Source organism: Talpa occidentalis, unplaced genomic scaffold (genome assembly GCF_014898055.3).
Source record: "Talpa occidentalis isolate TD23 unplaced genomic scaffold, MPIMG_talOcc4v2.1 talOcc4.5, whole genome shotgun sequence".
Taxonomy (NCBI): Eukaryota; Metazoa; Chordata; class Mammalia; order Eulipotyphla; family Talpidae; genus Talpa; species Talpa occidentalis.
The window spans coordinates 66900974-66927964 of record NW_023604861.1 but is presented as its reverse complement, the minus strand read 5'-3'; the positions used below and the strand labels follow the sequence as shown (position 1 = coordinate 66927964).

General features: G+C 50.6%; 1 protein-coding gene across 1 annotated transcript in view; it reads left to right on the top strand.

The window, feature by feature from the left end:
* The window catches only part of SH3RF3 (SH3 domain containing ring finger 3), a 394220-nt gene that overhangs the window by 284647 nt on the left and 82582 nt on the right, over positions 1-26991 (top strand). Inside the window, exon 4 of the mRNA XM_054701331.1 lies at positions 6262-6615. Within this exon, the coding sequence (XP_054557306.1) occupies positions 6262-6615 (354 nt within the window). The remainder of the gene's footprint in view (positions 1-6261; positions 6616-26991) is intronic.

Genomic DNA, 26991 nt, shown 5'->3' with positions numbered 1-26991 from the left:
GCTTCTTGGCTTCTGTTGGTGTCCCCGTGATGCCGCCCTTAAAAGCACAGTCTAAGCCCAGGTGAATCCCATCTACATCTGCCCACACCCTACTCCAGGTGCCCGCCATCAGGCATGCATTCAGGACCTCAAGGATCCATCATCTATCCTGATGGCAGGAGGGCAGAAAAGCCTGACATTTTCTTTACCCTACAGTCCACCCCCTCAGGGTTTTCTGCCATATAATCTACATATATACAATTTAGCAAACAAACAATGCAGCCATGGCCCACAAAAGCAAATACATCACAATATAACAAAATACAACAGAACACAAATAAGTCCAGGCAGGGCCCCAACCTAGTGCAAAAGACAGTTATTGGTACCAGCAGATGAGCCACCAAATCTGCTGCCGAAGGCACTGCTCATACAAGGGAGGGGAACCACTCATGACATCTACTGTAACACACCAGGAGCCGTCAGGCTTCCTGGCCTTCTCTGGCTGTAGTCTCGGCTACAAGCCACACACCGCATCCACCCCCAGGATGCACTAGCTCTGGGATTGGTGATTCTATTCTGTTGGGGGTAATCGCCAACCCTCAGGGTTTCTGTCAGCAGTCGCTCCAACATTCGGCCTTCATAGCCACCAATGCGACTTGCAGACCCCTGCACTCAGGCCAACCCACTGCACAATCACATGGGTCAGGGATCCAAACTCTACATTGGGCTTGGGCCCCACCCCAAGCCACATTCCCCACCCGTCCCCCAAGGGCAGGTTCCTCAGCTCCTCACCCTCACTCGACAACAAGCAGGGCATCACCCACAGGTGATTTTACGAGACTCACAGGTCTTCAGCATACTCAGGCTGCTTAACAGCCGCTCAGGGCTTCCCAACTTAGCATCAGCACCAGCTTTTGCCTTCTCGGTTGGCTTTTCTCCTTTGCCTGGCTGCTGGGCATACACAGGCTGCTTTTGGCCACCAAGGCCCACTGGCCACCCCCAGATTCCCATCTCCTGGGGTTTACAAATGAAACTGTTCCACCCCCAGGGTCCCAAAACATATCAACCTGCAAGATCTTCCACCTTCTGGCGGGATTGTCAGTCCAAGTTCATCAGTCCATGTCCATTAGCCTCTCCCTGCATCAGCACCGGCGAGCTCCGAACCGTGGTCCTCTCTTCTGACGATTCTTGCTGCCTCAGGGGTCCTTGGCTGGTCCTCTCAGGCATCTCCTTCACGCCAGGTCTCGTCCTGTAGCTCCTGGACCTTGTCCATCTCCTGTGCCGCCATGATGCCTCCAGTGTCGTCACAGGCAAACACAGTCTGTTACAACTCCTTAGTCCCTCCAGGTCTTCGGAGGGCTCCATACCTGTCTGCATGGATCATCTTGCCTACTTTCGCCAATTGTAAAGGGCAGGAATGGTCACTGAGCAGGTTTTCTGTGATCCAGCAGACCGGGTAAAGGAGGAGTCAGAGTCCTCAGTGGTTTTGCAGGTTTTTATTGGGATTACCAGGTACACGGCAGGCAGGGGTGCTGGGGAGCCAGGAAGCTGGCAGGCCTCCCAGCCCCCGGCAGGTCTTTACTCTGGGCTCTCCGGCCTTCTCTCGGCTTCTGCTTCTCTTGCTTCTCGCTCGGCTTCTGCTGGCGTCCCCGTGACGCCGCCCTTAAAAGCCCAGTCTCAGCCCAGGTGAATCCCATCTACCTAGGCCCACACCCTACTCCAGGTGCCCGCCATCAGGCATGCATTCAGGACAAGGATCCGTCATCTATCCTGATGGCGGGAGGGCAGAAAAGCCTGACATTTTCTTTACCCTACACATGGAAAAGCCTAACTGCTCCTCTTCATGGGAGGGGTCTACCATCAGTGATTCCCTTGCCCCTGCAGGGGTGTTAGGGACTCTAAAGCTACTTATGAAACTACTTTGAGGCAGAATTCTTACTTCTCCTGCAGTTTTTGAAACCACCTCTCTAATGGGAATTTACTGCCCTCACTGCCAAGCCCACAACAGCCTTTGGATGGAGGAGTGAGTGAGGAAGAAACACAACCCCCACCCCCTACCCAGTTCCCCATCAGGAAGGAGGGGCCAGTATTAGTGCTGTAAGCAGCATCAGGGGACACCAGTTGAGGACTGACCACTGTGTGGTCACCAAGGGCAGGCGGCACTGCCAAGGTGCTAACAGGGCAGGGCTGCTGTGACGTCAGCTTAAAGTGTGCTTGGGCGCGTTCTGCATGCACTTTCCCCAATCCCCCCACCTGCCGGTGCCTGGAGTTCCTGATTTTGAAAATGGAGTTTCTAACACTGACTCAACAGAGTCGCGAAGGAACTAACACACTGCAGGTTCTCTGCTTTGGGGAAGAAGGGAGTCATGTGAGCCCCTCCTCCGGCGTTACTGTGTGTTCTGTCTATATAATAGAGGTACAAATGGAGACACACAAATGGAGACACGCAGGTCATGTTTACACAACATTCTTACACTGGTAAAGGGAAAGAAGTGCCTGTTGCTTCCTGCTTCTGCTTTCTTCTTGGCCCTACAGGGCAAGCACAGAACACAAGCCTGGTAGGCCAGAGTATTGGGGTCTTCTGAGCGCCCCATGAAGACTGTGGGAGGGAAAGGCTCTGCTTTGTTCTTTGAGCTAACACGGTTGAGGAAGCTAATGAATAAAGTGTAAAATAGAACAAAGCAGCTGAAGTGGTTGGAGAAACCATTTCAAAGGAAATATCCTGGATTTAGATCACATGTTTGGGGTCTGGGGTAAGTGTTCTTAACCTCCCTCCAAAAGACAGGTATTTGTAATGGAAGTGCTGACAGCCTTTGGCCCAGCAATTGGACATCCCACCCACTGAGCATCTGATTTGTGTGCCTCCCAGAGCTGAAACATACTTACCCTGCCTGCTGAAATTTACCTGAACATTTTTATTAATGGACCAAGGTGCTGTGTGCATTGCTTGTGTGTGCAATTAGAGTTCACTCTGCCTTGTCACAGGGCTGGGGAACCTTCTACACAGGCCTGAAGTCAGACTGCATGTGTGGGGGGTATGCAGCCTGCCTGCTCACCCACATTCTGGCTCAGCCACCGACATGGTGTGGCCCCTGTGTGAGGAGACTGTAGATCCCCAGCTGGTTCTTTTTTTTTATTATTATTTATACAAGCACTGGGTACAGTCAGAAGCACGGGAGGGTGAGAGAAGTCACCAGAGCCAGAGCAGGGAAGAGAACAGGCAGACTGATGAAATACACTGCTGAGGGGGGCAGCAGGCGGCAGGAGAGGTCTGCTGCACCATGTGGGAACCTCGCGGGCAGCCAGGGATCGAACCAGTGCTGCAGAGGCTGCGGGCAGCTTCACAGCCCAGCCCTCAACCACTGCGCCATCAGGGGAGGCCCTCCCAGCTGATTCTTAACCACCTTTACTACCTACCAGCAGCCCCCACTTTCATAGGCTCCCTTGCCCACTTTCTGTCCCCTCCCTTCTGAGTCCTGTGCATCCATCCAGGATTCTGCAACGCTCTCCACTCCAGAAAGGCTTCAACTACCCCAAGTGCCTTTAGTGGTGTCCCTTTTCTAAACCAGTCCTTTCAGGTTGTGCCTTCCCACTCTATGGTCTTTGCTTCTGCCTCCTTGACCCTGCCACACCTGGTGTGGGTGTGTTGGCACTCCCCCTGTGTTCTGTCCCCTCCCCTAACCTCTCAGCTGGTGGGTGCAATAGAGGTGGCTGGTGATCCAGGGAGGAGGTCAGGGTGACTTACTCTGCTCTGCCAACCAGAGCGCTTTCCATCCAGAGCCCCTTCAGCCTGGGAAGTTGCCTCTGCACGGGGGAAGCTGCATTGTGCCAACCTGCGGAGCACAGTTCACACACTGCCTGCTCCCTTACTGAACCTCACCCCCGGCCTGGACATCTCCTCCCCTAGAGACTGTGCCAGAGTCTAGCCCCGGTATAAGACTTGGGTGGACAATCCCAAGCTGATTCTACCTAGGCCCTACTCAGGCAAGTGCCACTCCACAGCCCTTAGGTGGCGACCTGCTTGGTGGGGAGGGAGCATCTCCCCTGGACCCCTCCCCTGGGCACTCTGGGCACTGGAGGTACCAGCAGGTGGCTGGCTCTGCTTGGATACACTGAGACTCTGGGTCCCCTGGCTTCAGGTTCGTTGGTCAGCTCCACCCTGTCAACTAGGCAAGAAGGGGAATATTCTTATTAGAAGCCTATTTCATGGCTGGTGGTACGACACTGGGCTACCCTATGGACAGTGGAAGCTGGTGGGTGGCAGGCTCCACCCAGCCTAAGATCATGCTTCTCTTTCTAGTCCTGATTTTCTTCTTTTCTAACTTCCTCATGGTGGTGGAAGGGGCAGTGTGCAGGGACACATTGGGGAGCTCTACTCCATCATGAGACTGCTCTGTCATGAATGATGCATCACCGAAACCCTTCCCATGCCCTATTCACATCCCATGAGCCACTAGAATCTGCTTTACCAACCTCTCAGGGAAAGGCATGGCTGTGCAGGCCTTGTTGGTCACACAGAAACCATGGTCAAGGTCTAGATCTTCAGGCAGATTTTAAGAAAACTGGTGCTGCTTCTTAAAAGTCCAAAGAGGGATCCTTGCACTTTGAACCCCTTGAGAAGAAACAGATGAGACTTGGGGATGTTCCTGTCTACTTTAGAGCACAGCTAACTCCTGGCCCTTTTTTCTGTCCCCCAGGGCAGACCAGGGCATGTCAGACCAGGGCATCACTGGAGTGCCTTGGCTACCTTCAGAAAGCAGAGTCAGAAGGCAGGGATAGTCCCAGGGCATTTCCCACAGGGCTGACACAGAACTGGAAGGTATGGGGCCTAGGAGCAGGCACTGCAGCTTCTGTTCTCACCAAAGTGTGTGTGCGCTGCTTAGAAGCTAGGCCAGGCACCTGAGTCCACTGGTGTGGGTGTCACATGCCTGCTGCCCAGTCCAGCAGGGCTAGGGTGTGCTGGCTAGACTGTGAGCTGTACCTGCTCCAGCTCAGGTGAGCCCTAGCACCTCTGTTTGCTGAGGAGAAAACAAACAAACAAAGAAGGGCTGGGTCCCTTTGTGTTAATTCCCTGCTTCCAGGGCAGGTGGTGGTGGTGAGGAAGGGGATCTAACAGGCATCAACTCAATTATTTCTTCTTCTGAAAAGACAAGGGAACTGGAGTTCAGGCACTTGCTTGGCACATGCTGTGGAGGCAGCCCCAGTGGACTCTCCCATCTTAGTCTCTTCCTGCCCTCCCAAACTCACGGAGTCACTTCCTCTGCTCTATTCATTTAGTCATTGCCAGTGTCCCCTTTAAGGATGAAGTAGAACCAAGTGCATCTGAGCAGGAATGGCTCCTTCATACACCTCAAATGGAAAACTTGCTCAGGATGGAAGAGTCAGGGGACACTGCATGTAAATGCGAACTGACCAGCTAAAACCTGGAACCCTATAGGATCGCAGGGCCCTCCTCCCACCATGGCCCCTCCTTCCTCCGGCCCAGCAAGCATGGTGCTAAGAAGAGAGGCTTGTGTTTGTGGCCTGGAGTACTCAAGTCCCAGGGACTTGAGCCTCAGCTCCACTTTTCTCAGGAGTACCACTCAGGACCAAGTTGTCAAAGGCAAAGTCTTCCCTGTGGCTGCATCTGCTGTTTCATTGAACAGGTTGGGAGCATGGGAAGGAGGAGTGTCCTGAGTCCTTGCTGAGTGGTTGGAAGTAGTACAATATCGACTCCCCTGGGATGTGGTAACATGGGTCTTGATAGCCCGAACAGAGGCTGTCACCAGAGAGAACATCTGTGGTTCCCACTCACATCCTGACTTCCCTGTCATCAGTGCTTAGAAAGTGCCATCTGGTCATAGGCCTAGAATTTCTACCAGAGTGACCAGAATTATGCAAGACAGGCCAGGAGCCTGTTGTCATGGTGAATGTGAGACCAGCATGGAGTATTCCCTCTGCCTCCCTCCTGGCCTCTCACTCTCTGCATGTCTATACCTCACAGCCTGGAAATGGGAGACCCAGGAGGAGACTGGTGCAGCATGGGGGAAGTCATGGTGGCCAGCCCTCAGAAAACACAGCTGCTCCAGAAACCTGTCCAATAAAACCCATAGATGTCATTTCTGTCTTTGTTGTGTCCGTCATGCGCCATTCATTCTGGATATCCCGTTAGGAAGCCTGGACCAGTTTGGATACATTGTCAGTTTTTAAGTGCACGTGCACGCTGGGCGAGCACAGAGAACTGGATGCAGCATGTCACCTCTGTTTAATGAAGCCTCCCCCTTCTCCCCCTTTCTCACGTAGCTCAACGACTCCGCCAAGCAGCTTATTGAGATGGACAAGCCGTGCCCAGCTGCTGTGTCCGACTGCCATGCCTCCTTGCCCTCTGACCCTGGCGCTGCAGCCAGTGTGGCCCTGAATCCCACTTTAAGCAGCACAGGGGCAATCAGTGCCTTTCAGCGGCGTGTGGATGGCAAGAAGAATGCCAAGAAACGCCACTCCTTCACTGCGCTCAGTGTAACGCACAAATCCTCACAGGCTGCCAGCCACAGGCATTCCATGGAAATTAGTGCTCCGGTTTTGATCAGCTCCAGTGACCCCCGGGCCGCAGCCAGAATTGGGGACCTGGCTCATCTGTCATGCAGTGCTCCCGCCCAGGTAATGTTGTCTGGGCCTGGACAGAGAGGATACAGGCCCTCCCTGGGGTCTCGGGGCTCCAATCCTCATCCTGGCACTCAGCATCCCATTCCCTGAACCAGCATGAAGGAGGCCCTTTGAGGGTCAACTGTGGTTTCCTCTTACTGTCCAGCTCAGGGACCCCTGCCTAAGCTCTGTCAGGATGTGTGTCTCCCTTGTCACTACCAGAGGAACTATGTGACCACCACCCTCAGCGTTCAGATGGTCCAGCAGTGCACAAGGTACTTTATAGTAGTCGTCAGCGTTGCCTTTGAATGACACTGTGATTTAGCATGAAAGTCAGCCTGTCTCAGTTTGCATTCTGTCCTTCTGGGAAAGTCTGTCCTTCTGTCTTGGAGAAAGTCTTAGTTTAGTGCTAGTATGTTTTTAGCATTACTTTTTTTTAAAGATTTATTTATTTATGTATACAATAACTGGGGTACAGGCCAGAGGTGTTGGGGGTGAGAAGATTCACCAGAGACAGAGTGGAGAACAAAACAGGCAGACTGACCAAAACACTCTGCTGAGGGGAGCAGCGTGTGAGACAGGGGAGGTCTGCTGCGCCATGTGAGGATCGAACTTGTGCTGCAGAGGCTGTGGACAACTTCATAGGTTGCATCTTAACCCCTTGTGCCACCAGGGAGGCCCCGTTTTTAGCATTTCTATACTATTTGCTGACTTCTTCTCTTTCATCAGAGAGAGAAGGGCCAGAACTAAGAACCAAAATTAACTATGTTGTTTAGTGCTTTTAGTATTGTTGTTATTGTCATTGATACCTTCCATTTCTAGGCATGGCACTGGTTCCACTAGTAATATGAAGGAAAAGAGAAGAGGAGGGAGAGGACTTAGTTCTGCTCAACCAGCCAAAAAAACCCTGGAGTCCCTAGGCCAGTGCTGCCACCCCTCTACCCCTACACACACACACACACACTCTCTCTCTCTCTCTCTCTCTCTCTCTCTCTCTCTCTCTCTCTCTCACACACACACACACACACACACACACACACACACACACACACCCCTAGGTATCTGGTTTCTCTGCCCTATAATTCATAGGTAATAAGTGCAACACTCAGCCTCCCTTAGTATTCCTGGGATTTGAGTGAGCAAAGCCCATGAATGTCAGCAAAGCTTTCTGGCACTTTTTTCCTAGCCTGGGGATGTGCCTCTCCAGGTGTGGGTGTGGAATATGGAGTTCTCTCCCCATCCTCCTGCCCCACTCTCAACCCTGTTTCTGTGGTCTGTGAGGTAGCATGACCAGTGAAAGGTCTTGGACTCTGCAATCTGGCCTGCTGTGGACAGGCCCCAGGATGGGAAGGCAACAGATTGTTCAAAACAATGTGTGCCTGCTTTGTTCCCCAAGGAACCTGCACAGTGCACTATGGGCAGGGCCAAGCCACAAGCACTTTGCCTGCCAGAGCAGTGGCTGAGGTGAAGAGGGTGTCTTGGCTGGGGCCCCTGTGTGCCTCTCCCAGTAGCTCCAGCTGAGTGTGGGTATGTAAGCTGCGCTCTGATGGTGACCCAATTCGCGTGAAGCAATTATGGATTGGAAAGGGCCACCTAGGGCAAGACAGTGTGCTATTGACAGACTTAATTCTATAACCCAGTGGGGCAAAATGAATCAAATGCAGATGAAACAGGCACACAGCATTGATCTGGGTGACTTATACCCACAGATGTACATGAGGACCAGGGAGCCTCTCAGTGGCTGAGTAGGGCTTGTCCACATCATTGATGTTGGTCCCTCTCAACTGGGTTCGTTTAATGTGGAAATCAAGTACGAGAATTGTGGTTTCTATGGAGATGACTCTGTAACACAGTGGCTGTTTCCCTGCCGTTCAGAGGGAGTACAGTGTGGCAGAGCACAGCCCGGGGTACAGGGCTATCCAACACCAGCTGGGAGCTGCTGTCCACGGCCTTGTCCATGACCTGTACTCTGGCCCTGACAAATCCATTTCCTCAAGCTCCCCCACTGACCTCCCCTCCTTCCTGGGCATCTTAGCCTCTCCTGCTGCATCTGAGTGGCACACTTGACCCTGAGGAGAACCAGTAGGTTTATTTCCATTCACAGAGGAGGAAATGGAAGCCCAGAGGGTGGAAGTAACTTCTCAAAATACTGTGTTCCTGCCCCCACCCTCCCCACTGGCTACCATCAGGATCAGTGTGGGCATGAGTCCAGGACACAGATGTCACTTATCTCTTAGTGTCCTTTTCTGTAAAATAATAGGACTAACCTCAGGCCTAAAGAAGACCAGGCAGGAAATGCAAAGGTGTATCTATCTATCTCCTTCCTTTCTCTTGCAGTCTGGGACCTGGCCCAGTGCAATGGAGGTAGAGTCTGGGACAAAGACCCAGGCACCCAGCTCACTAGCTGTGTCATCTGGGAAAGTTCCAGAACCTCTCTAAACTTAGAGTCACCGTGTCCTTTACCTTGAGACTTTGGACAGATGCCCAGTCTCTTCCCCTGAGCCTCAGTTTCCTTGTCTGTTATGCCCCCTGAGGAGCTGCCATGAAGGTGAATGGGTGGACAGGCTGGCTTCTCCTTGGGGCGTGCACATCAGCACTGGCTGTGGGCTTCTCTCTGTGGCTCTCAGAATCAAGGATTTTATCCCTGTCTTGGGCTCCTTTTCTGTTCTCATCATTGCTCCAGCTCCAGAATTCTCTTCCTGCTGTGGCACAGAGCAGACTGTGGATGTTCCTAAGGCTGCTGATGGATATGGGGCAGGTGACTAGGACTGCCTGCAGTCCTTCCTACTGCTATAGAAGTTGAGCTGCTGTGAGCATCCCGTGAACTGTCAGCTACTGACTGGTCCGTCCCCAGTGACAGCCAGCCAGGGTGTGCGGGGTCAGCACCCCTGGGCTCATTCATCCACCACCACAGAAATCTGAATACCTGACCTGGAGTCTACCGGGTGGGATCCAGTGCCAGCTGCATGCCATCATCAGCCAGAGGATTGAATGAGCTCAGATTCCAAGTCCCCTCAGCACAGTCCTCCCATTAGAGCTTGGCATCCTAGAGACCAGCAGGAGCCTCCTCTCATACCAGGATGTGCCAGTCATGCCTGCCTCCAGACCCAGAGTCCACAAAGATGGCCAGTGTCCCAGCATCCCCAGGCCTAAGGGTTTCCCAGACACAACCAGATGACTGCTCACCCTAGAATGTTTTTCTTTCCCTCACTGACCTCAAAATGTTTGGGGGTTGGGGGGCATTATTGTAAAGACATCGGCAGAAATATAAGATGGTCTTGACCATGCAGGGCCCATGCTGAGTACCAGGGACTCAAAAGCAGGGACAAGCCTGCAGCCTGCTGCTGCAGGTCACAGTGTAAGAGATGGAAGTGGAGGCCTGGATTTGGTGCTCCAGGCAGGGTCATCCATCGGTTCTGAGACTCCGGTGTGCTGTGTGCCATGCTAATTAGGAATCCCAGGGTCTGGAGGGCCTGTGCACAGGGGTGCTGTGTGGCAGTCAGCCTGACCCGCTGTGTGGGGCTTCAGTTTCAGGAGGGGTAGGTGTGCTCCAAATGCCTCAAATGCTGGCCAGACAAGAGGGACAGTGGCATCCTGGGGCCTGGGACACTTGACCTTGCCTGTCAAAGTCTAGACTAGGGACAGGCATGCCACTGTCACAGCGGTGGGCAGAGGATACACATTAGTGGGGTGTAGGGAACAAAGTATCATCGAGTTCTTTAAAGCTGGTGATTCTGCTATGTGGTCAGGATATCACACTGGGCTGGCAATGGGGCAGGAAGGGGGTATTTTTGTACCAAGTACTAAGAGACATATTCTTAAAGGCTGTCTAAAATGGGTAGGCAAGTGAGTGGAAGAAATGAGGAGGAAGCACTAGGGCCTGAAATCAAAGGTATTGATTGCATGTCCTCCCCTGCCTGGGAGCTCGAGGCCACATGGTGTCAGGAGAGGAGGTGTAATAGATGCTGGAATAATTCTCCTGTCTCCCTCTGGGAAAGCGCCAGCGTCTCCGGAAGCTCCCAGATCACATGGGTAAGTCCTGTAGTCTGTAGATTCAGGGTCCTAGTGAGTTGTTCCGAGCCTGGGTTCAGGGAAAGCGTGGAAAGCAGGGGACTAGAGGCGGCTTGTGGGTGCCCAGGCTGTTGGAGTGGTTAGGGCTACAGAAACAAGGTATGGGGCTGTAGATTATGCCAGGGAAGGGGAGAGGGAGTCACCTTTCTCCCTGCTCTGCTGTCCTCTCCTGATGCTGCTGCTATAGGCCTTATCTCATGTTTTCTACCACTGACATGCTTCTGTGTTCTCCTGCTGGATATGCTCACTTCCTCAGTCTCACCTCTGCCTCTTCCTCTGCTGCTGAGACAACCGGCCAAGTACCAGAGCCCATGCTCTACCTTCTTCCTTGACTCAGAACCACTGATTGCTGGACAAGACCCCCTTCCTAAACCCTTGCCTTTGCTTCTAGGACCCTTCCCCACAGCCTGAGTCTACTCCTTGTCTCCTCCCTGGGCCCTCTTTCTCTGGCCTGCAAGAGATTATCCATGTTCCCTTAGCCTTTCCTTATCCATCCTATACCCACTGTTCTTTGGGATGCTGATCCAACAATAGCTAAACCCAAACTGTCTGACCTCTACCCTCAGGACTTTTTCTAATCAGATTCTATTTTCCTACCACTTGATGACTTCACCTGATATGGTACCTAAATATCAATAGATGCCAGAAGAGCATAATTGTTCTCTAACCTCAAACCTTCCATTTTTTCCATCTTACCACAAATTCCCAAAGCTAAGGCCCCGTATCTTTTCCATTTTCCCTGCTACCTCTGCTATCCAATTAGCTCTCAGCTCTAGTTCAAAAACGTTTTCTCCTATTGCATTTGTCAGGATGGGGCAGGTTATCTGCTGTAACCAGCAGCTCCAGACCCCAGTGCATGTATGTGTATCAAGTGCTGAAGCAGTGGGTTGGGTGGCTATCTTGAATGATGACGGACAGTGGACAGCACATGGATAGTAGGGAAGCTCTGCAGTTGTAGCTACTCCATAGGGTACCTCCTTTCCATGGCACCCATCCTAACCTAGTTCAGCCCCCCTCAACCCTCACAATGCCACAGGAGGTGGTTTCTGCCCCTCTGCCTTTGGGTCTCCTCTTGAACCCATCCGCAGTGAGGTTGATCTTTCCACCAATGCTTCGTGAGATCCCATTGCTTTAAGGATAACCCCGAGCTCCTTAGCTTGTCTGCCTGCAGCATCTCAAACTTAACCCCAGGCTGTCCTTCTGGCCTTCTCCTTGATCACTATCCACTCGCATGATTTCACACAGACCCCACATGATCTGACTCTGGCTCACCCCTCACAAGAACACAACAGCTGATTCCCTGGCCAGGCTGGATGTTCCTGCTTCCTGCTCACCCTCTCCCCGACACCGCCCCCCTCTCCCCACCCCACCATTCATCACACAGACTTGGGCTGAAGTTAAAATGCCTGCTCACCCTTCATGGCTTCTAAAACACTCGCTGCCTTACCATAGTTTCCCTGACTCTGGGTCACCATTCTACAAACCAGATTAATCCCCCTGTGCCTGTAGGCCTTTTCCCAGGAACTTCCGCCTTTGTCATTTGTATGTAATATCCCTGCCCCCACCTCTGGGCTTGGTGGTTCTGGAGGACAGGAGCAGTCATTTCTCTGCATTCTGCATCCGCCCTCATAGGGGCTACACACCCATGCAGTTTTTCCTGGGTGGGCTACAGGACCTGAGCCAGCAGCACTGGTTTGCCCATAAATAATGTGGCTATAGATGCCGCATGGCCTCCCCACCATCCTACTCTTTGAGCTCAGCAACGCTGAGGGCAGCGCAGATGTGAGTGGACCAGCTGAGGGAGTCCCAGGGGCCCATGGTCAGCTGATTTAAATGGCCCACCTGCTCACATTTGTGCCCTTATGAATTATTTCTCCCTGCCATTTGAAGAGGTCAGAAGTCAGGCCAGTTTCTCATGAATAATGGAGCAGTAGCACTTATAAGTCACCTTCCTGCTAGGGGTGGAGAATTATCAGAGGAGAGGAGAGGAAAAAAGACCAGGAAGGCCTAGTCCACTTGGAAAAAGTCAGATATTTGAAATGATTGCTTACATTTTGGAAATAAACCAAGTAAGAAACCAAGGATGGGACTAAAATCTTCACCAAACTCTGAAACACCAGTGATATGTGGGGAATGCCAAGTACCGGGCCGGTGAGCCAGGTTCCCTGCAGTAACAGCAATTGGAGCAAAAACAATAGAGGTTGACTTCTACCAGACTGTGTGTCACCCATGCTACTCCACCCCAGGGACACAGGGGGCCTGAGCCAGACCTGGCCCACTTCCTGTTGCGGTTAATAAGAGTTTTATTCACACACAGCCCCCTACCCGCTTACACACTGTAGCTGTTTTAGCCCACAGCTAAGGAACTGCCTGTGACAGAAATCACATAACCCAAAGTGCCAGAACTGTTTACTTTCTGGCTCTGTGCAAAGAACACTCATGACCCCAATCTAGAGTTCCCCACACGGTGGCAGGGTGTGAGATGTGTGCTGCTCATATGTGTCGGCCACAGCAAGTCCTGCAACCAGTCGACTTGAAAGGTAGGAAGTGCAGTCCAGTGGAGCCAGAACCACCCCTGTGACTCTGTTTCCCCGAGTCTGTGGACTGAAGTTTTTAACTGTTTATCACAGAAGTTGGGAAACTTGAAGAGCTAGAGCTTCTGTCCGCAAAAAATGACAGTAAAGGAAGAGCTGACACCTTTGTATGCATGTTCTTCTTGGTCCTGGAGGATCCACCAAGTGCCCCACATATGGGAAGGGCCTCCTGCAGACTCTAGAGCACTGCCAGTGAATTGTCCCATCTGAGGATAGGGCTTTGCACCAGACCTCAGCTACTTCTTACTCCGGAGAGTCCACTGACTTATAGATCAACTTCAAACAAGCAAACAATGCTTGAGGTTAGGAAATGCCCTTTAAAATCAATGGCAGGGGAAGTGTCTTCTGGCAGGGAAAACATCGTTTCTCAAGCGCACCTCCCCACCATGGCATTCTCTCTGCAGCTGGCTGGCCCAGCTCAGGATGGATGCTCTAGGGTAGAGAAGCCCTGGAGACAGTGTCATGGATCCATAGAGAGTAGATGGCTGCAGCGGCAGGATTGCCACAGAGCAGATATCTATGATTCGAGCAGACTGGGTAAAGGAGTGTCCGGGACCCCTCAGTGGCTTTCTCAGGCTTTTATTGAACTTTTGCACGTAGTGCATCAAACAGGTACATAGCAGGCAGTTGGCCTCCATGCCCCCAACAAGTCTTCACTCTAGGCTTCTCTGACATTCTTTCTCCCCTTCTTTCTCCTGCCTCTCTGCTGCCTCGGCTTCCCTTGGCTAATATCTCAGTACTGCTGCCTTGGCCCACAGAATAAAACACGCAACTTATAACAATGTAACAAAATGCAGGTCCCCCATCAGGCAGGGCAATCCTAATGGCAGGCGGGCAGAAAAGCCTGAAAATCACTTACCCTACAATGGCACAAGGAAGGGATGTATCAGGTCAGAGGAGGGTAGGTGGATTTGCTTTTGAACCGAAATAAAGAATAGACAAGGCAAGAACAGACCCAAGGATCTCTGAGGTCAGCTTCTGCTGGGGTCTTCCACATGCATTAAAGACTGGTGCAAAAGCACAAGTTGTTCCAGGATAGGATGACAATAATGATGTCCGGACGCTTAGGTGCCCTGGATCTCCTAGCTACTTCCTTCCCCTCCCTCACTTCCCCTAGCCATGCCTCAGCTCCTTCCCAAAGCATATCTTGGAGGGATATGCTAAGCTCCAGGCCACCTCTTCCTCAAGTCAGGCATCATCTGGACACAGTGCAGGATGGGTGATTTCCTGCAGCCCTCCCTGCCTCTCTCAACTTCTGTGGGCTCACATGCCTGGACCATATTTCCTCACCTCCACAATGTCCAGCCTCACCTGTCCACATGACAGCCTGTGAGCTTGGTGACACAGGTGTGCTTGCCCTTCTGTGCCCTTGATGCCCAGAATGGAGCCTCTCCACAGAAGCTGTTTTATGCACGAGCAGGTAGACACACTGAAGTGAGTTCACAGAAGGGTTTTCTGAGGCTCTCGCTGTATAGGAAGCACTACCTGTTTCAAGACAGGACATGTTGTTGGGATATTGATTACATGAATTTTGTGCAAAGTCAGGTGAAGATGCTTGTGGTCTTTCTGACCTGCACAGGGAAGGGGTCCACAGTAGTTGCTGACTCCTGGTGGCCAAGACCGCCAAGCACAATGACTCTGGTACAGGCTGAGTGAGGAGAGCAATGACTTTGGGCCCATCAGGGGGAACCAAGGCTTGAGGGCTAAACCTACTGGCTCAGAGTTGAAACTTGCTCAACCCCAATGAGGGAAGAAGTTGGTCCTGTAACTGCCTTTCCAGACTGCCCCTTGCCTTGATGGAGGTGATATTCCCTTTCCCTGAACTGGCACTTTTGTGGCTGCTGTTCTCTGGCTCCATCCTCCATCTCCCACCTTGTTTGGGCTGTTTCCCTTAATCAAGCCCTTATTAAGTTTTTTTTTTTTAAGATTTATTTATTTATACAAGAACCGGGGTACAGGCCAGAAGAGTGGGAGGGTGAGAGGATTCACCAGAGACAGAGCGGGGAGCAAAACAGGCAGATGGACTAAAAGCACTGCTGAGGGGAGCAGCAGGCACAACAGGAGAGGTCTGTTCGCCATATGGGTAGCTCCCTGGCCAGCTGGAAATCAAACCTGTGCTGCAGAGGCGGCGGACAGTTGACAGTTTCACAGCGCTGCGCTCAACCCGCTGCATTACCGGGGAAGCCCAAGCCTTATTAAGCTTTGACACCACTTTGGCTCTTTGATTTCAACTACTGACCCAGGAGGTTAAGGGCAGAAACGGGAGGTCCATCCCCTTGTAGACTCCAGAAAGGAGCCAGAAATCTGCTCAATCAAAGGCCGGACTGTAGGTGTTCTAGACTTTGCAGATCCTGTGGCCCTGGCCACAACACTCAGTTCTACCCTCGTAGGATGACTGGAACTGAAGACAACGGTGGATGGGCAGTGTGCTGGGTGCCAGTACAACTTTATTTACAAAACAGGAACCACAAGGGGCCTGATTTGACCCACAAGAGAGGGTCGTGGTACTGGAATCAGATAGTCTGGGGAAAACGGGGGCTTCTGTGGGGAGGAGAGGGCTGTGGGCCGCGTTGAAGTCTCCTGTGGTCTCCATCTTAGGTGCCAACCAGCTTCCTGGAAGGCTGGCCGAGAGGACTGTAGAAGTTACACTAGCACCATATAGCCTATTCCCTCACCCAAGGCGGATCCTCTTGTTGGCTCCTTGACCTCTGACTTGAGCAGCCAACAGGAGCTCACCCAGGCCCACTTCAGCCATCTAAAAGGCCCTCCCAGGGAGCAGCAGGGAGGCACCTGGCCCAATAGCCCTGGCAGCTTTTTGCTGTTCTTTTCAGAACCCAGCAGAAGAATCAGGACATAAGCACTTTATTCTCAAGTTTTCTTTGGGACACACGTTCCTAAGAGTTTGATCTACACTCTGTTACGGAGAAGTACCATGTGATGAATAAAACATGCTTATTTCACTGCTCACTAGGGTGATGGCAGTGTTTTCTAGACTCATTAAAGATTCAAGTGAGTAGGTGTTTCTTCTTAGGATCTCAGCTGTGCTACTGTGTCAAAGAAACTTGAAAGCCCTGTACAGCCTGACAACCCACAGTCCCTCTCTCCAACTTTTTCCCCTCTTATTAATCCCAACAGGAAAATAAAATCGACTAGCTTCCAGATATTGCTCAGGGCCCCATTGAAATGCATCAGTGAGGTCTCTAGTGTCTGGCAACAACCCAATAATTTAGAATCCAGTCAGTGACCATAGCACTGCAGTTGGAGACTGAATGGGCCTGTAGCCAACGGACCCTGGGATCACACAGAGAGGTGAAAGTCAGTATGGGAAGTGACCACCCAGTCATTTCTGACCACTTGCTCCCAGGACGTGTGAGTGGCACGCCTTGCTTTCTTTTACGAGCCAGAAGAGAGACCAGGAGGACAGGCAGCTACCAGAGACTGGACTGAAGCCTCCTGACCACACATATCCTGGAGGACAGTGGGCGCAGGGAGCAGCATTACCAGGTCTGTGCCAGACTTTTCCCTGTTTACTTGAGGATCATTTTAGGTTCCATTTGATGTAACCCTGCTGATTCCACATATACTTGTTTCAAGTTAAATGCTTATGAGCTATTTTTGAGTGTTAGGTCAAATAGGACTGCTGGTGTCATCCATTCCATGGGTTCATTTTCCCCAACGGCTGAGTGCTGCCATCAACATCCCCTTGTCTCTGCCTAGCTCCCCCAGATCAGGGTATGCTCACCTGCCTGAACTGCACTCCAACATATATTCATCCTGAAGCCATCTATAAAGATATGATGCAAACCTACTTTATTACAAGACCTTTCCCTCAATGAGCCAACCAGCAACACAATTCTAGGGCGCACAGGGGTAGACTGGCCTTTGATAGGGCCAGAATGGCTGCCAGGTGGTCTTGAAGCAGGAAGTACATCTGAGAACTGCAGTTCCAATTTCTATCTGAGGGCAGCTGGAGCCCCTTATTTTTATCCTTGCCTGGATTTTCTCCTGCCAAGTTTTTACTAATCCCTTAGGTTTCAGATTCATTTAAAATTAAGCCATTAAAAACCAAAGCAGTGTCAGCAATGTGCCTCTCAGCCAAGAGATGATAGATCCCAATCAGAAACCTCCCAGAGTCTGGTCAGAACTGAAGGTCAAGGGGCATAAGGGACCTTGGCATTACATTATCACTGTCAAACCAGACTTGTCCCACTATTCTGTGAGCAATCCACTAAGGGTTTAGAGGTGCTCCAGACAGTGAGGTACCACCCAAGACTTAGGATGATGTCGATAACTTGAATCCTGTGCCATGCATGTGCATATGAATTCACATACCAAAATTAGAGCTGCCTCATTGTGTGATATCTGCCAGGAGCTGCCAGGAGCTAGCAGCAGCCATCTGTATCCCTGGGCTCCTCGAGAGGCCCCAAGATCTCATTGGTTACCTGGGCTCTACTGAGCGTGTGGTCCTGGATGTTTAAAGCTCAGCTGTTAGTGTAAAGCCCCTCCCCACCTCAACACCAGCAATGCTATTTATTATCTAGTATCCATAGTAACAGCAACAAAGACTATAGGAGGTGAGATTGGAAGGAAACCCCTGTCTATATCAGGAAGTCATACACACGTTTTGTTTTTATGTCTCTGGTGCTGTCACTGAAATGGGCGGTCAGGGCAGGAGGATGGAAGGATAGTAGACTAGGCAAGAGTATCTGCCCACTTGCCTGGGCTCTAAGACAAGAGAGCCGCCAAAAATCCTGAAAAGGCCAAAAGCCAAAAACAAGGGCTATAGCAATATAATACCTATGTATAGGGGCCTGTGGGCTATAGCCTAACAAAGGACAGTACCCAACAAGAGGACAGGTCACTGACTGTGGGTTCTCACCTGCATGCACCATAGCAAGAGACCTCGGTCTCCATGAACAAGAGCTATGGGGTTTATTTTACAAATAGGGGAAACAAAGAGCTCACTGTAGCCACAAGTGACTGGCTATCTCACCCAGAAGGTGCCCACCAGAAGTACAAGCAGAGTACTTGGTCATCACTTGTCAACAAAGCTAGACCACACTGATCAGTAGTGATGGTCATCACTGCTCACCAGGAGTGCTAGACAGCACTGGCCAGTAGTGATGGTCACTCAGGTCCCCCAGAAGCAGTGTCAGAGACACCTGGTATTAATTCTGTGAGTTGCTGGGCTATGCCAACAACAAACAAGCTTTTGGAGACAGCAGCCTGGAGCCCTCAGTGCTCCTTTCAAGTGATGTCAGAGATAGACCAGAGGCCCAGTCTCTGCAAGAGTCTTTGGCTTCTCTTCCCACCTTGGAGGTCAGCTGCTTTTTTCTTTCAAGGCCAGCTTCTGGTCCTTCTTTTTTCTCTGGGGCCAGGAACAGAGTCTTACCTTTCTTTTTTCAGAGACTGGAAGAGTCTGTTTCAGCTCCCTCTGGCCCTGGCCTGTATCCTCTTTCAGGGCGTCCACCTAGAAGTCTGTTTGGGCCAGTTAGCACCAATCAGCTCATAGCTCACACCTGATTGTCCACTCCCTGATCCAGAAAGGATGCATGACAGGGAGGTTGCTGGGCTCTGAGGAGCCACAGCCTCAGCTGGCTTGTGGTGGAACAGCGGGGTGAGAGAACACTGCTGCTGCCTTGGCTTCCCCTCACTGAGGAGGCTCCTGCCATGAGGCGGCTCTGTCCCGGGGCGGCTCTGTCCCAGGTCCCAGTAATGTCACTGCTCAGCTGACAAGCAGAATGCCTTTTACTCTGGGCTCTGCCCTGCAGACAAGATGGGAACCATGAGCCCAGCATTCAGGTTGAGATACTCTCCATCTCACAGCACGGCTCCAACCTCCTTCCCCATTCCAGCCCTATCCCTAGCGAGGTTTTACTGTGAAATCCACGTTTGCTTTGTAGTGCTTTTCATATCAGGTTTTAACTGCGAGTTGGGTCTCTCCAAGCTGCATAGATATGCCCCCTCTAGCTTTCTTGAGGCACAGCTGTGTGTCTCCGGGCAGAACTGGAGCTGCGCCTGTGCTGGGTGACCACAGCCCCCTGTTGTCCTCCCTGACCCTCCCAGCGCCCTGCCCAGTGGAGTGTTCTGTGTTAGATGCCCCTTGGGAAGTCACCTCTGCCGCTCACTCCCGCCAGTCCAGAATCCCATCCAGCCTCTCCTGCCCGACACAAAGAAATTAATTGTCTTTGTCTGTCCTGGCCATGGGCATTATTGTTTCTAATTGAATTTTGCCCAAGGACACTGGTAAAGTCACATGCTGAGCTGACCCAGCAGCTGTCCTCCAGGCACAGCATGACCTTGCGCTATCCACCCCAACTGCTGGTGCATGCGGTGCCAAGAGCAGCCTGAGTGTGCAGCCTTGTGTACCTGCTGCTCCCGTACCAGTTGCCCAGCAACTGCCCTCTGCCTGCACACTGCCACAGACAACATCCTGGGCCAGGCAGCGGGACCCCCGCTCATTTCCTGTCCTCTCCTGGCACCCCACAAAGATAGTGCATGGTGAAATGCAAGAAATAGGGGAACTGTCAGCCACAGCTTGATCTTGACACAGACTTCAAATGCTTTAACCCTATTATTCTTTTTGCATCACTTTGAAAGTATATCGGAAAACTATTGTCTTTTGTTGGTAATAAAATGCTGAAATATTTGAGCATATAGATTTTTAAAAAATGATACCAAATCCCAACTCCTCTAAGTTGATATATACATTTGGTATATAAATTTCCAGACCTTTTTTCTCTGGAAATACATCCATAATTTGCAGAAATGAGATCGTCCACATATCCATTCTCTGACCTCCTTTCCCATTTGATGTCCTCTGCAGAACCCTCCTGCCTTTGTGTGTGTGACCCCGTCAGATCCCAGCTGTGTGGTGTCTCCTGGCATCACCTGCCATTGAACTCTCTGCCATGGGACATTGGGCTGGTTCACTACAGGTTTTTCATGTTAAAATAGTGCATCTGTGAACAGTTTTGTCTGTACCATCATTTTGCTTTATTCAAATGTTTTAGGGATAATTTTTAATAGGAAACTGCGGGGTGAATATGTCCCTCTCTCCCACCTTCAGGGAGGGAGAAAGCAGTGACAGCAGTTTTACCTAAAACTCAAATACCCATGATTTGGGGCTGTGTGTGGGAGTGGTTGGGTACACAAACTCCTTCCCCTGCCCAGGGCCCTTCCCTAATGTGTAAACTGGCAGCCCCCTTTGGAGGGACCCACCGAGGCATATCAGAAGGGTCATAACAGAGCAGGGCTTCATTTATGACACAACAGGCCAGAGGCAATTGGTCATAAGCCAACCTGCACCAGCCTGGGGATAGGAGGGAACCCTCCCTAAAGGGAGTGTAAGCTCTGAAAGACCCTACTGTGTGTTCTAGGAGGTGGGATCAGGGAGTCATCCAAGAGGGACAATCACCAGCCCCATAAGCAGGCTGTGCATGTCCACGTGGCCAAAATCACAGGGTGCTCTGGACTCCTGCAGTGCTGAGCTTAGTGAACATCCACTTCCCAGCAGAAACAGACTTCCCTGGACCCAGCGACACCAGTGCTCTAGTTTCTCTCCTGCCCCTCTGCCGGTGCCTCTGGGTTGTTGGCTGGTGGTCAGCAGGCTTAGGTAGGCATCTTCCCCTCATTCCAGGCCTTCTCCCAGGCCATCTCATCCTGTCCCACTGTGGCTTCAGCACCGATAATAACCATCATCCAAGGAAGATTGACTGTGAGCTTTAACTTACTGCATTTATTGTTGCAACTAGCAAAGAAGATGGGAACTTTATGACCCATTTTCTTATCTCTTGAGATCTCAGTCCTTCAATGTTTGGTTTCAAAGTCAGGGTAATAGCTGATTTATACATTGTGTCTGGTTTTCCCAGTTGTTTGGGGTGGAGAGTTGTTAATCCAGTCCTCGTTGCTCCATCACGGTTCGCAGCCCTGGCCCATGACTCCCAAGTTGTAGATGAGAAACAGTCTCAAGGACATTTAATTCTCAGTCACACATGAGGCTGTGCAGCTCCCTTGCCTTGTAGGTCAACTATGTGCAACAATCCCCAAATCCACACCTCCTCTGAGAAGGCCATTGGCCTCTGAGCTCCACTTTCCTCTTCAGCATCTCCAAGCACAACAAACTTGACATGTCCAATACTGAACTCATGACCCTACTTCCATCTCATGCTCCCCATCTCTTCAAATGCCATCTTCCTGGGGCTCAGTACAGTCTCCTCCCTCCTCTTTAGCCCATGTATCCAGTGAAGGTGGAAATGATGTCCTCCCAAACATATTCATGGTGCAGTCCCAGACCCTGTGAACATGCTCCCTCGTGCTGCAAATAAGACCCACAACCTACAATAAGAAGAATTTTCGGTACTACCTGAGACTCACCATAGTCACAGGGTCCCATGTAGAGAGGTGAAAGGGTCGGAGTTAGAGAAGATAAGACAATGGCACCAGGTCAGAGGTAGATTTGCAGGTGCTACACTGGTGGCTTTGCACATGGAAGAAGACTTCATGAGCAAAGAATGTAGAAGCAGGAAAAAAGCAAGGAATGTATTCTCCCCGACTCTCCAGAAGGAACTTGGTCCACCTCAGTTGTAGGGCTTCTGACTTTGGGGTCATGAATCTGTGTTGCTTTAAAACATGAAGTCAGTGGTGATTTTATGGTAACCAGAGGAAACTCAGAGGCAAAGGTGAGCTTGTGGCCTCCAGCACCACCATGCCTGTGTTCAAGGCCAGCCTGAGCACAGACTGACCACGTGACTATATGTTACTCACATCACTTCTCTGTGCCTCATTATCATTTTATTTTTTCATTTTTTAAAAAGATTTATTTATTTATGCATACAAGAACTGGGGTATAGGTCAGAGGTGTGTGTGTGGCGGGGGAGGGGTGGTGAGAGGATTCACCAGAGACAGAGTGGGGAACAGAACAGGCAGACTGACTGAAGTACACTGCTGAGGGGAGCAGCAGATGAGCCAAGAGAGGTCTGATGGGCCATGTGTGTCACTTCCCTGAGCAGGGATCAAACTCGTGCTGCAGTGGCTGTGGATTCTTCATAGTGCTGCGTCTTAACCCCTTGTGCCACCAGGGAGGCCCCCTTAGTATCTCATTTTATAAAATGGTGATAAAAAAATAACACCAACTTTATTATAATTAGTCTTTTTCCTGGTCCCTTGTTTAGGTTTTCTAAATCCTACTATGAGTGATCCCATCCGGTATAATAAAGTAAAAATGAAAATCAACAAGCAACTATAAACCAGAGACACACTGGGGTGGGGGAGGGATTAGGGTGAAAATAAGGGGGGTGGGAATTGTATGGGAATATAACCAAGATAAAACTGCATACATTTTGCAAAAACAAAAATTTGATGTAAAAAATATATAAAATAAAATAAAAATAACACCAACTTTATGGGATTATTCTGAAGATGAAATGCATTATTCAAGGTGAAGTCCTCAGGCTGAAACCTGAGGTGAGCCCATGTGAGGGGCGTGGTCCTATTACTGTGGCTAAAGTTCTTACTGCTCTCTCCCTCTCTAGCATGTCCCGAATCCAACCTGAGCATCCTCAGTGCTTCCTAATCGGTCGCGTGTAAACGCAGCGATCTGATTCCATCTCTACCTTTTCCCTTTGGGTCTTCTGGAAAGTTTGTGTGCTTAAGCTGATAACCAGGTCTTCAGGTCAGCCCAAGAGGCCCAAACAGCCAGCTCTGTCCACTTGAGCACACTCCTCATTGCTCCAGCTTCTCCTTTCTTTTACATTCCTCATATGCGCTGAACTTATCTTCTCCAGCCATTTCGGGGGGTTTCTCTGCTCCTGCCTCTCTCACCCTGACTCTCACTACCTCCGCTAAAAGAGACCCTCTCTGGCCACACCCAGTGAGGTCCCAATTGTGTGTTCCTGGGACTCTGCTCTTGCTGGTCCTCTCCCCCACAAGTCTGCAAAGACATGTCCAGTGCTAGCCCCACCTCGGGTAAGCCCACACAAGCTTCTAGAACTGTGTCTGTGCCTTGAACTTGTCCTGATGACCAGCACAGAAGGTGGTCAGAAGGTGGGTGAGGGCTCCAGAGCAATACTAGAGAAGGGCCCCTGTATCCAGCCCACAGCTTTCCACAATGACCTAAAAGAGTGTCATCCTGTGAAAGTAGCACCATGGTGACCGATGCCTGTCTTCAGCACCCCAGGAAAGGGGCTCACACCAGTGGAGGTCTCCCTCCCAACTCTGTCCAGAGCACTATGAGGATGCCCTCTGATAGGTTGTGGTGATAGAACCAACAGCTATCTAAGGAAAACAATCCCAAGCCTTGATGGGGAGCGCCTTCTGTCCTCCATTTACTTCCAAGGGAGGGCCAGTGTGATGATTAAACAGATGACCCCAGAATGTGGGGTCAGAAAGAATGCCCCAGAAAGAATACCCCCTCCTCCCTCACCTTTCAGCTTATTTCATGCAGACTTCCCGAAGCAGTGCCTGTGTTTCAGCTGCAGGGCAAGGCAGCGGCCTGTAAAAGACAAAGCCTTCTTTTTTTTTTTTTTAAATAATAAATTTTATTTTTATATTCCCCATACAATGGCAACCCCCCCATTCTGACCCCAATCCCTCCCCTCCCGCCCCCCACCCCCCAAAAAGTGTCTCTGGTTCATAGTTTTTTGTTGATTTTGATTTTCACTTTCTTATAGTTATTCATTTTCCTGGTCCCTTATTTAAGTTTTCTAGATTCCTGCTATGAGTGAGACCATCCGGTATTTTTCTTTTTCTTTTTGGCTTATTTCGCTGAGCATGATCCCTTCCAGCGCCATCCATGTTGCTGCAAATTGCATGTGTTTATCTTTTTTGAATGCTGAGTAATATTCCATGGTATATATGTACCACATCTTCTTGATCCAGTCATCCATTTTTGGGCATTTGGGCTGTTTCCAAAGCTTAGCTATTGTAAACAGTGCTGCTATAAACATAGGGGTGCAGGTGTTCTTTGGAATTGATGTTTTTGTGTCCTTTGGGTAAATACCTAGGAGTGGAATTGCTGGATCATATGGAAGCTCTATGTTTAGTAGGTTCAGAAATCTCCACACAGCTCTCCATAGTGGTTGGACCAGTTTGCACTCCCACCAACAGTGCAGAAGAGTTCCTTTTTCTCCACACCCTCGCCAGCATTTGTTGTTGCTAGTTTTTTTAATATGTGCCATTCTCACAGGTGTAAGATGGTATCTCATGGTAGTTTTGATTTGCATTTCCCTGATTACAAGTGATGTTGAACATTTTTTCATATGCTTGTTGGCCATTTGCATTTCCTCTTCAGAGAAGTTTCTTTTTAGCTCTTCTCCCCATTTTTTGACTGGATTATTTTCTTTGTTGTTGTTGAGTCTCATCAGCTCTTTGCAGATTTTTGTGATCAGTCCTTTATCATTAGTGTTGGGTGCAAAAATGTTCTCCCAGTTAGTGGGGTTTCTCTTTGTTTTTGTTATTGTCTCGACAAAGGCTTCTTTCCCAGGAGAGGGAGCATGGAGTGGGAAGTCTTTAAAGGACTTAGTAGTGACCTGGGACACTTGAAGAAAGTCATGTGTGTCTTGCATCATTCTGCCAGGTGCTCCGTTGTTTAAACAAGGAAAAGGGGAGTGAGGACCTTAGGTTCAGGCAGCCGTCATGATCCCTGCTGCAGGAGGAAAGAGGACCACCCAGGGAGGAGGGGTGCATAGTCTGCAGCATGTGGAGCTTGTCAGTGAAGCAAGGGCAGAACTGGCCTGTGAGTTGGAATGTTGTGCCCTTCCACATCATGCAAACGGGCGCACAATGCCAGCGTCTGGTCCCCTGAGCTGTCTGCGCTGTGTTCCAGGTGCTTCTTTCCTCACATATTGTGTAATTTCTGCTTCTAGTGACCTTCATCAAACTGAGGATCCACAGAAGGCAACAAGTCCCCACTCCCCAGCTACAGCCATCATCTCCCCTGAGGTCCACACCCACACCTGCCCTGGAGTACCCAGAGGGGTCTTCTCAGGCCTGCCCCTGCCTGCCTTTCTCTTCATCTGCTCCAGTTTCCTCCAGGATCCTCATCCTTCCCTTGTTGGGGAACCTAAAAGGGATCCTCAATGCAGTGTAATGGGGCAAACCTAGAAATAAAGGAAATACCCAGTTCGGGAACCCCCACCCTTATACTTAAGATTGAAGGCTAACACCCAAAAACAGAAATAAGGGGTTTAATAAAAGGGTTTGTTTACATGGGGAGTGCAGAGAGCGAGCCTCTTTGGCCAGTGCATGCTCAATTAAAGTGTGTCCCACCAGCAACTAGCATCACCTCAGTCCAGGCGAGCTCAGAATACAAGCTGAAGCCAGCGCCTGGCCACGCTATGCCCGCCACTGCTCCATGCCGGGAGTGTGCGGGGGGACTAACCAGATTGTGTTTGAGCCTCTCCTGCCCCACGCTGCTGTCCTCTTGTTCCTTCTGGCCTCTGGAGAGGCAGCAACTGACGGGTGAGCAGGCTGTGCCTAGGCCATGGGAACCTGAGATGCCTCTGAGGCCTTCCCTGTTGGCAGTGGTTCTTCCAAACCAAGCAGTGGGATAGCGAGCAGGGTGTGAGCCACAGCTGGAAAAGGAGAAAAAAAGATGAGCAGTCTGGCCCACTTACTATGATTTTAGCCCTTCTGTAAGTTCAGAACGCCCACCAGCTCCTTCCTTGTTCCCAGCTGTCCATCCAGGACGTCAAATTCATGGAGTGCCAGGAGTTGTGATTCCCAGCAGAGTGAAGATGATGCAGGTGGGGAAGATGGTGCTGATTCCCAGGCCACCAGCCCTGAAGGTTCTCCTCCCCCAGTGCTCCTCCCCACACCGCAGCAACACCTCTTGTAGTAGGAATGGACTCTGGCTCGCTTGACTTTGAGGCACATCTGGACACCCACTGGTGTCAGCTTCCTCGGCTAGTGTAACTGCATGACAAACGGGGAGACCCAGAGCAACAGGAAGTTATTCTCTCACAGAAAATAACAGGTTTGGGCCTGAAGTCCAAAACCATGGTGTTGGCAGGATCAGTTCTTTCTGCAGCCTGAGGGAGATGCCTTCCCTTGCCTCTCTCCCGCCTGGTGATGCCAGCAACCCCTGGCTTGCACACATATCACTCCCACCTTCATGAGCTTCCGAGTAGTCTGCCTTCCCCTGTGACTGAATAAATTTAGAAACAACCTCATCTCAGTCTCCTTTATTATATCTGCAAAGACACTCATTCTCCACAAGGTTGCCTTCACCGGTCCCAGCCTGTGGCTGGACCCAATCACTTTGGAGGGCACAGTTCAATTCCTTGTGCTCTCTGATACCTCTGACAGGAACACAGACTGCTTTGGGGAGGACTGGAAGAGGATGGCAGCTAGATGGTGAGGGGATCATTTCCCCTCCTGTTTGTTCTACAGGCTTCTCTGTGCAGTCCTTGCAAGATCACTACGTGATCCAAAGCCCTGGACACCTCAGCACTTCCCTGGGCCCACCTGGTATTCGGCTGATACTGAATAGGCCATTGTTTAAATAATGCCCTTACCTCGAACACCCACCAAGTTTGAGCACCTTGGGCTCTGAGGCTCTCTGAATCCAGTTTCCTTGTAGCTTGCTCCTCTGTCCACTGCCAGAGGACCAATATTCTTGAGAAGTCAATCTTCAATTCCTAGGAATGCTGTTTTTATTTTTTTTTATTTTTAAATGTTTTATTTTATATAATTTTATTTTATATAATTCTTACATCATTTTTTCATT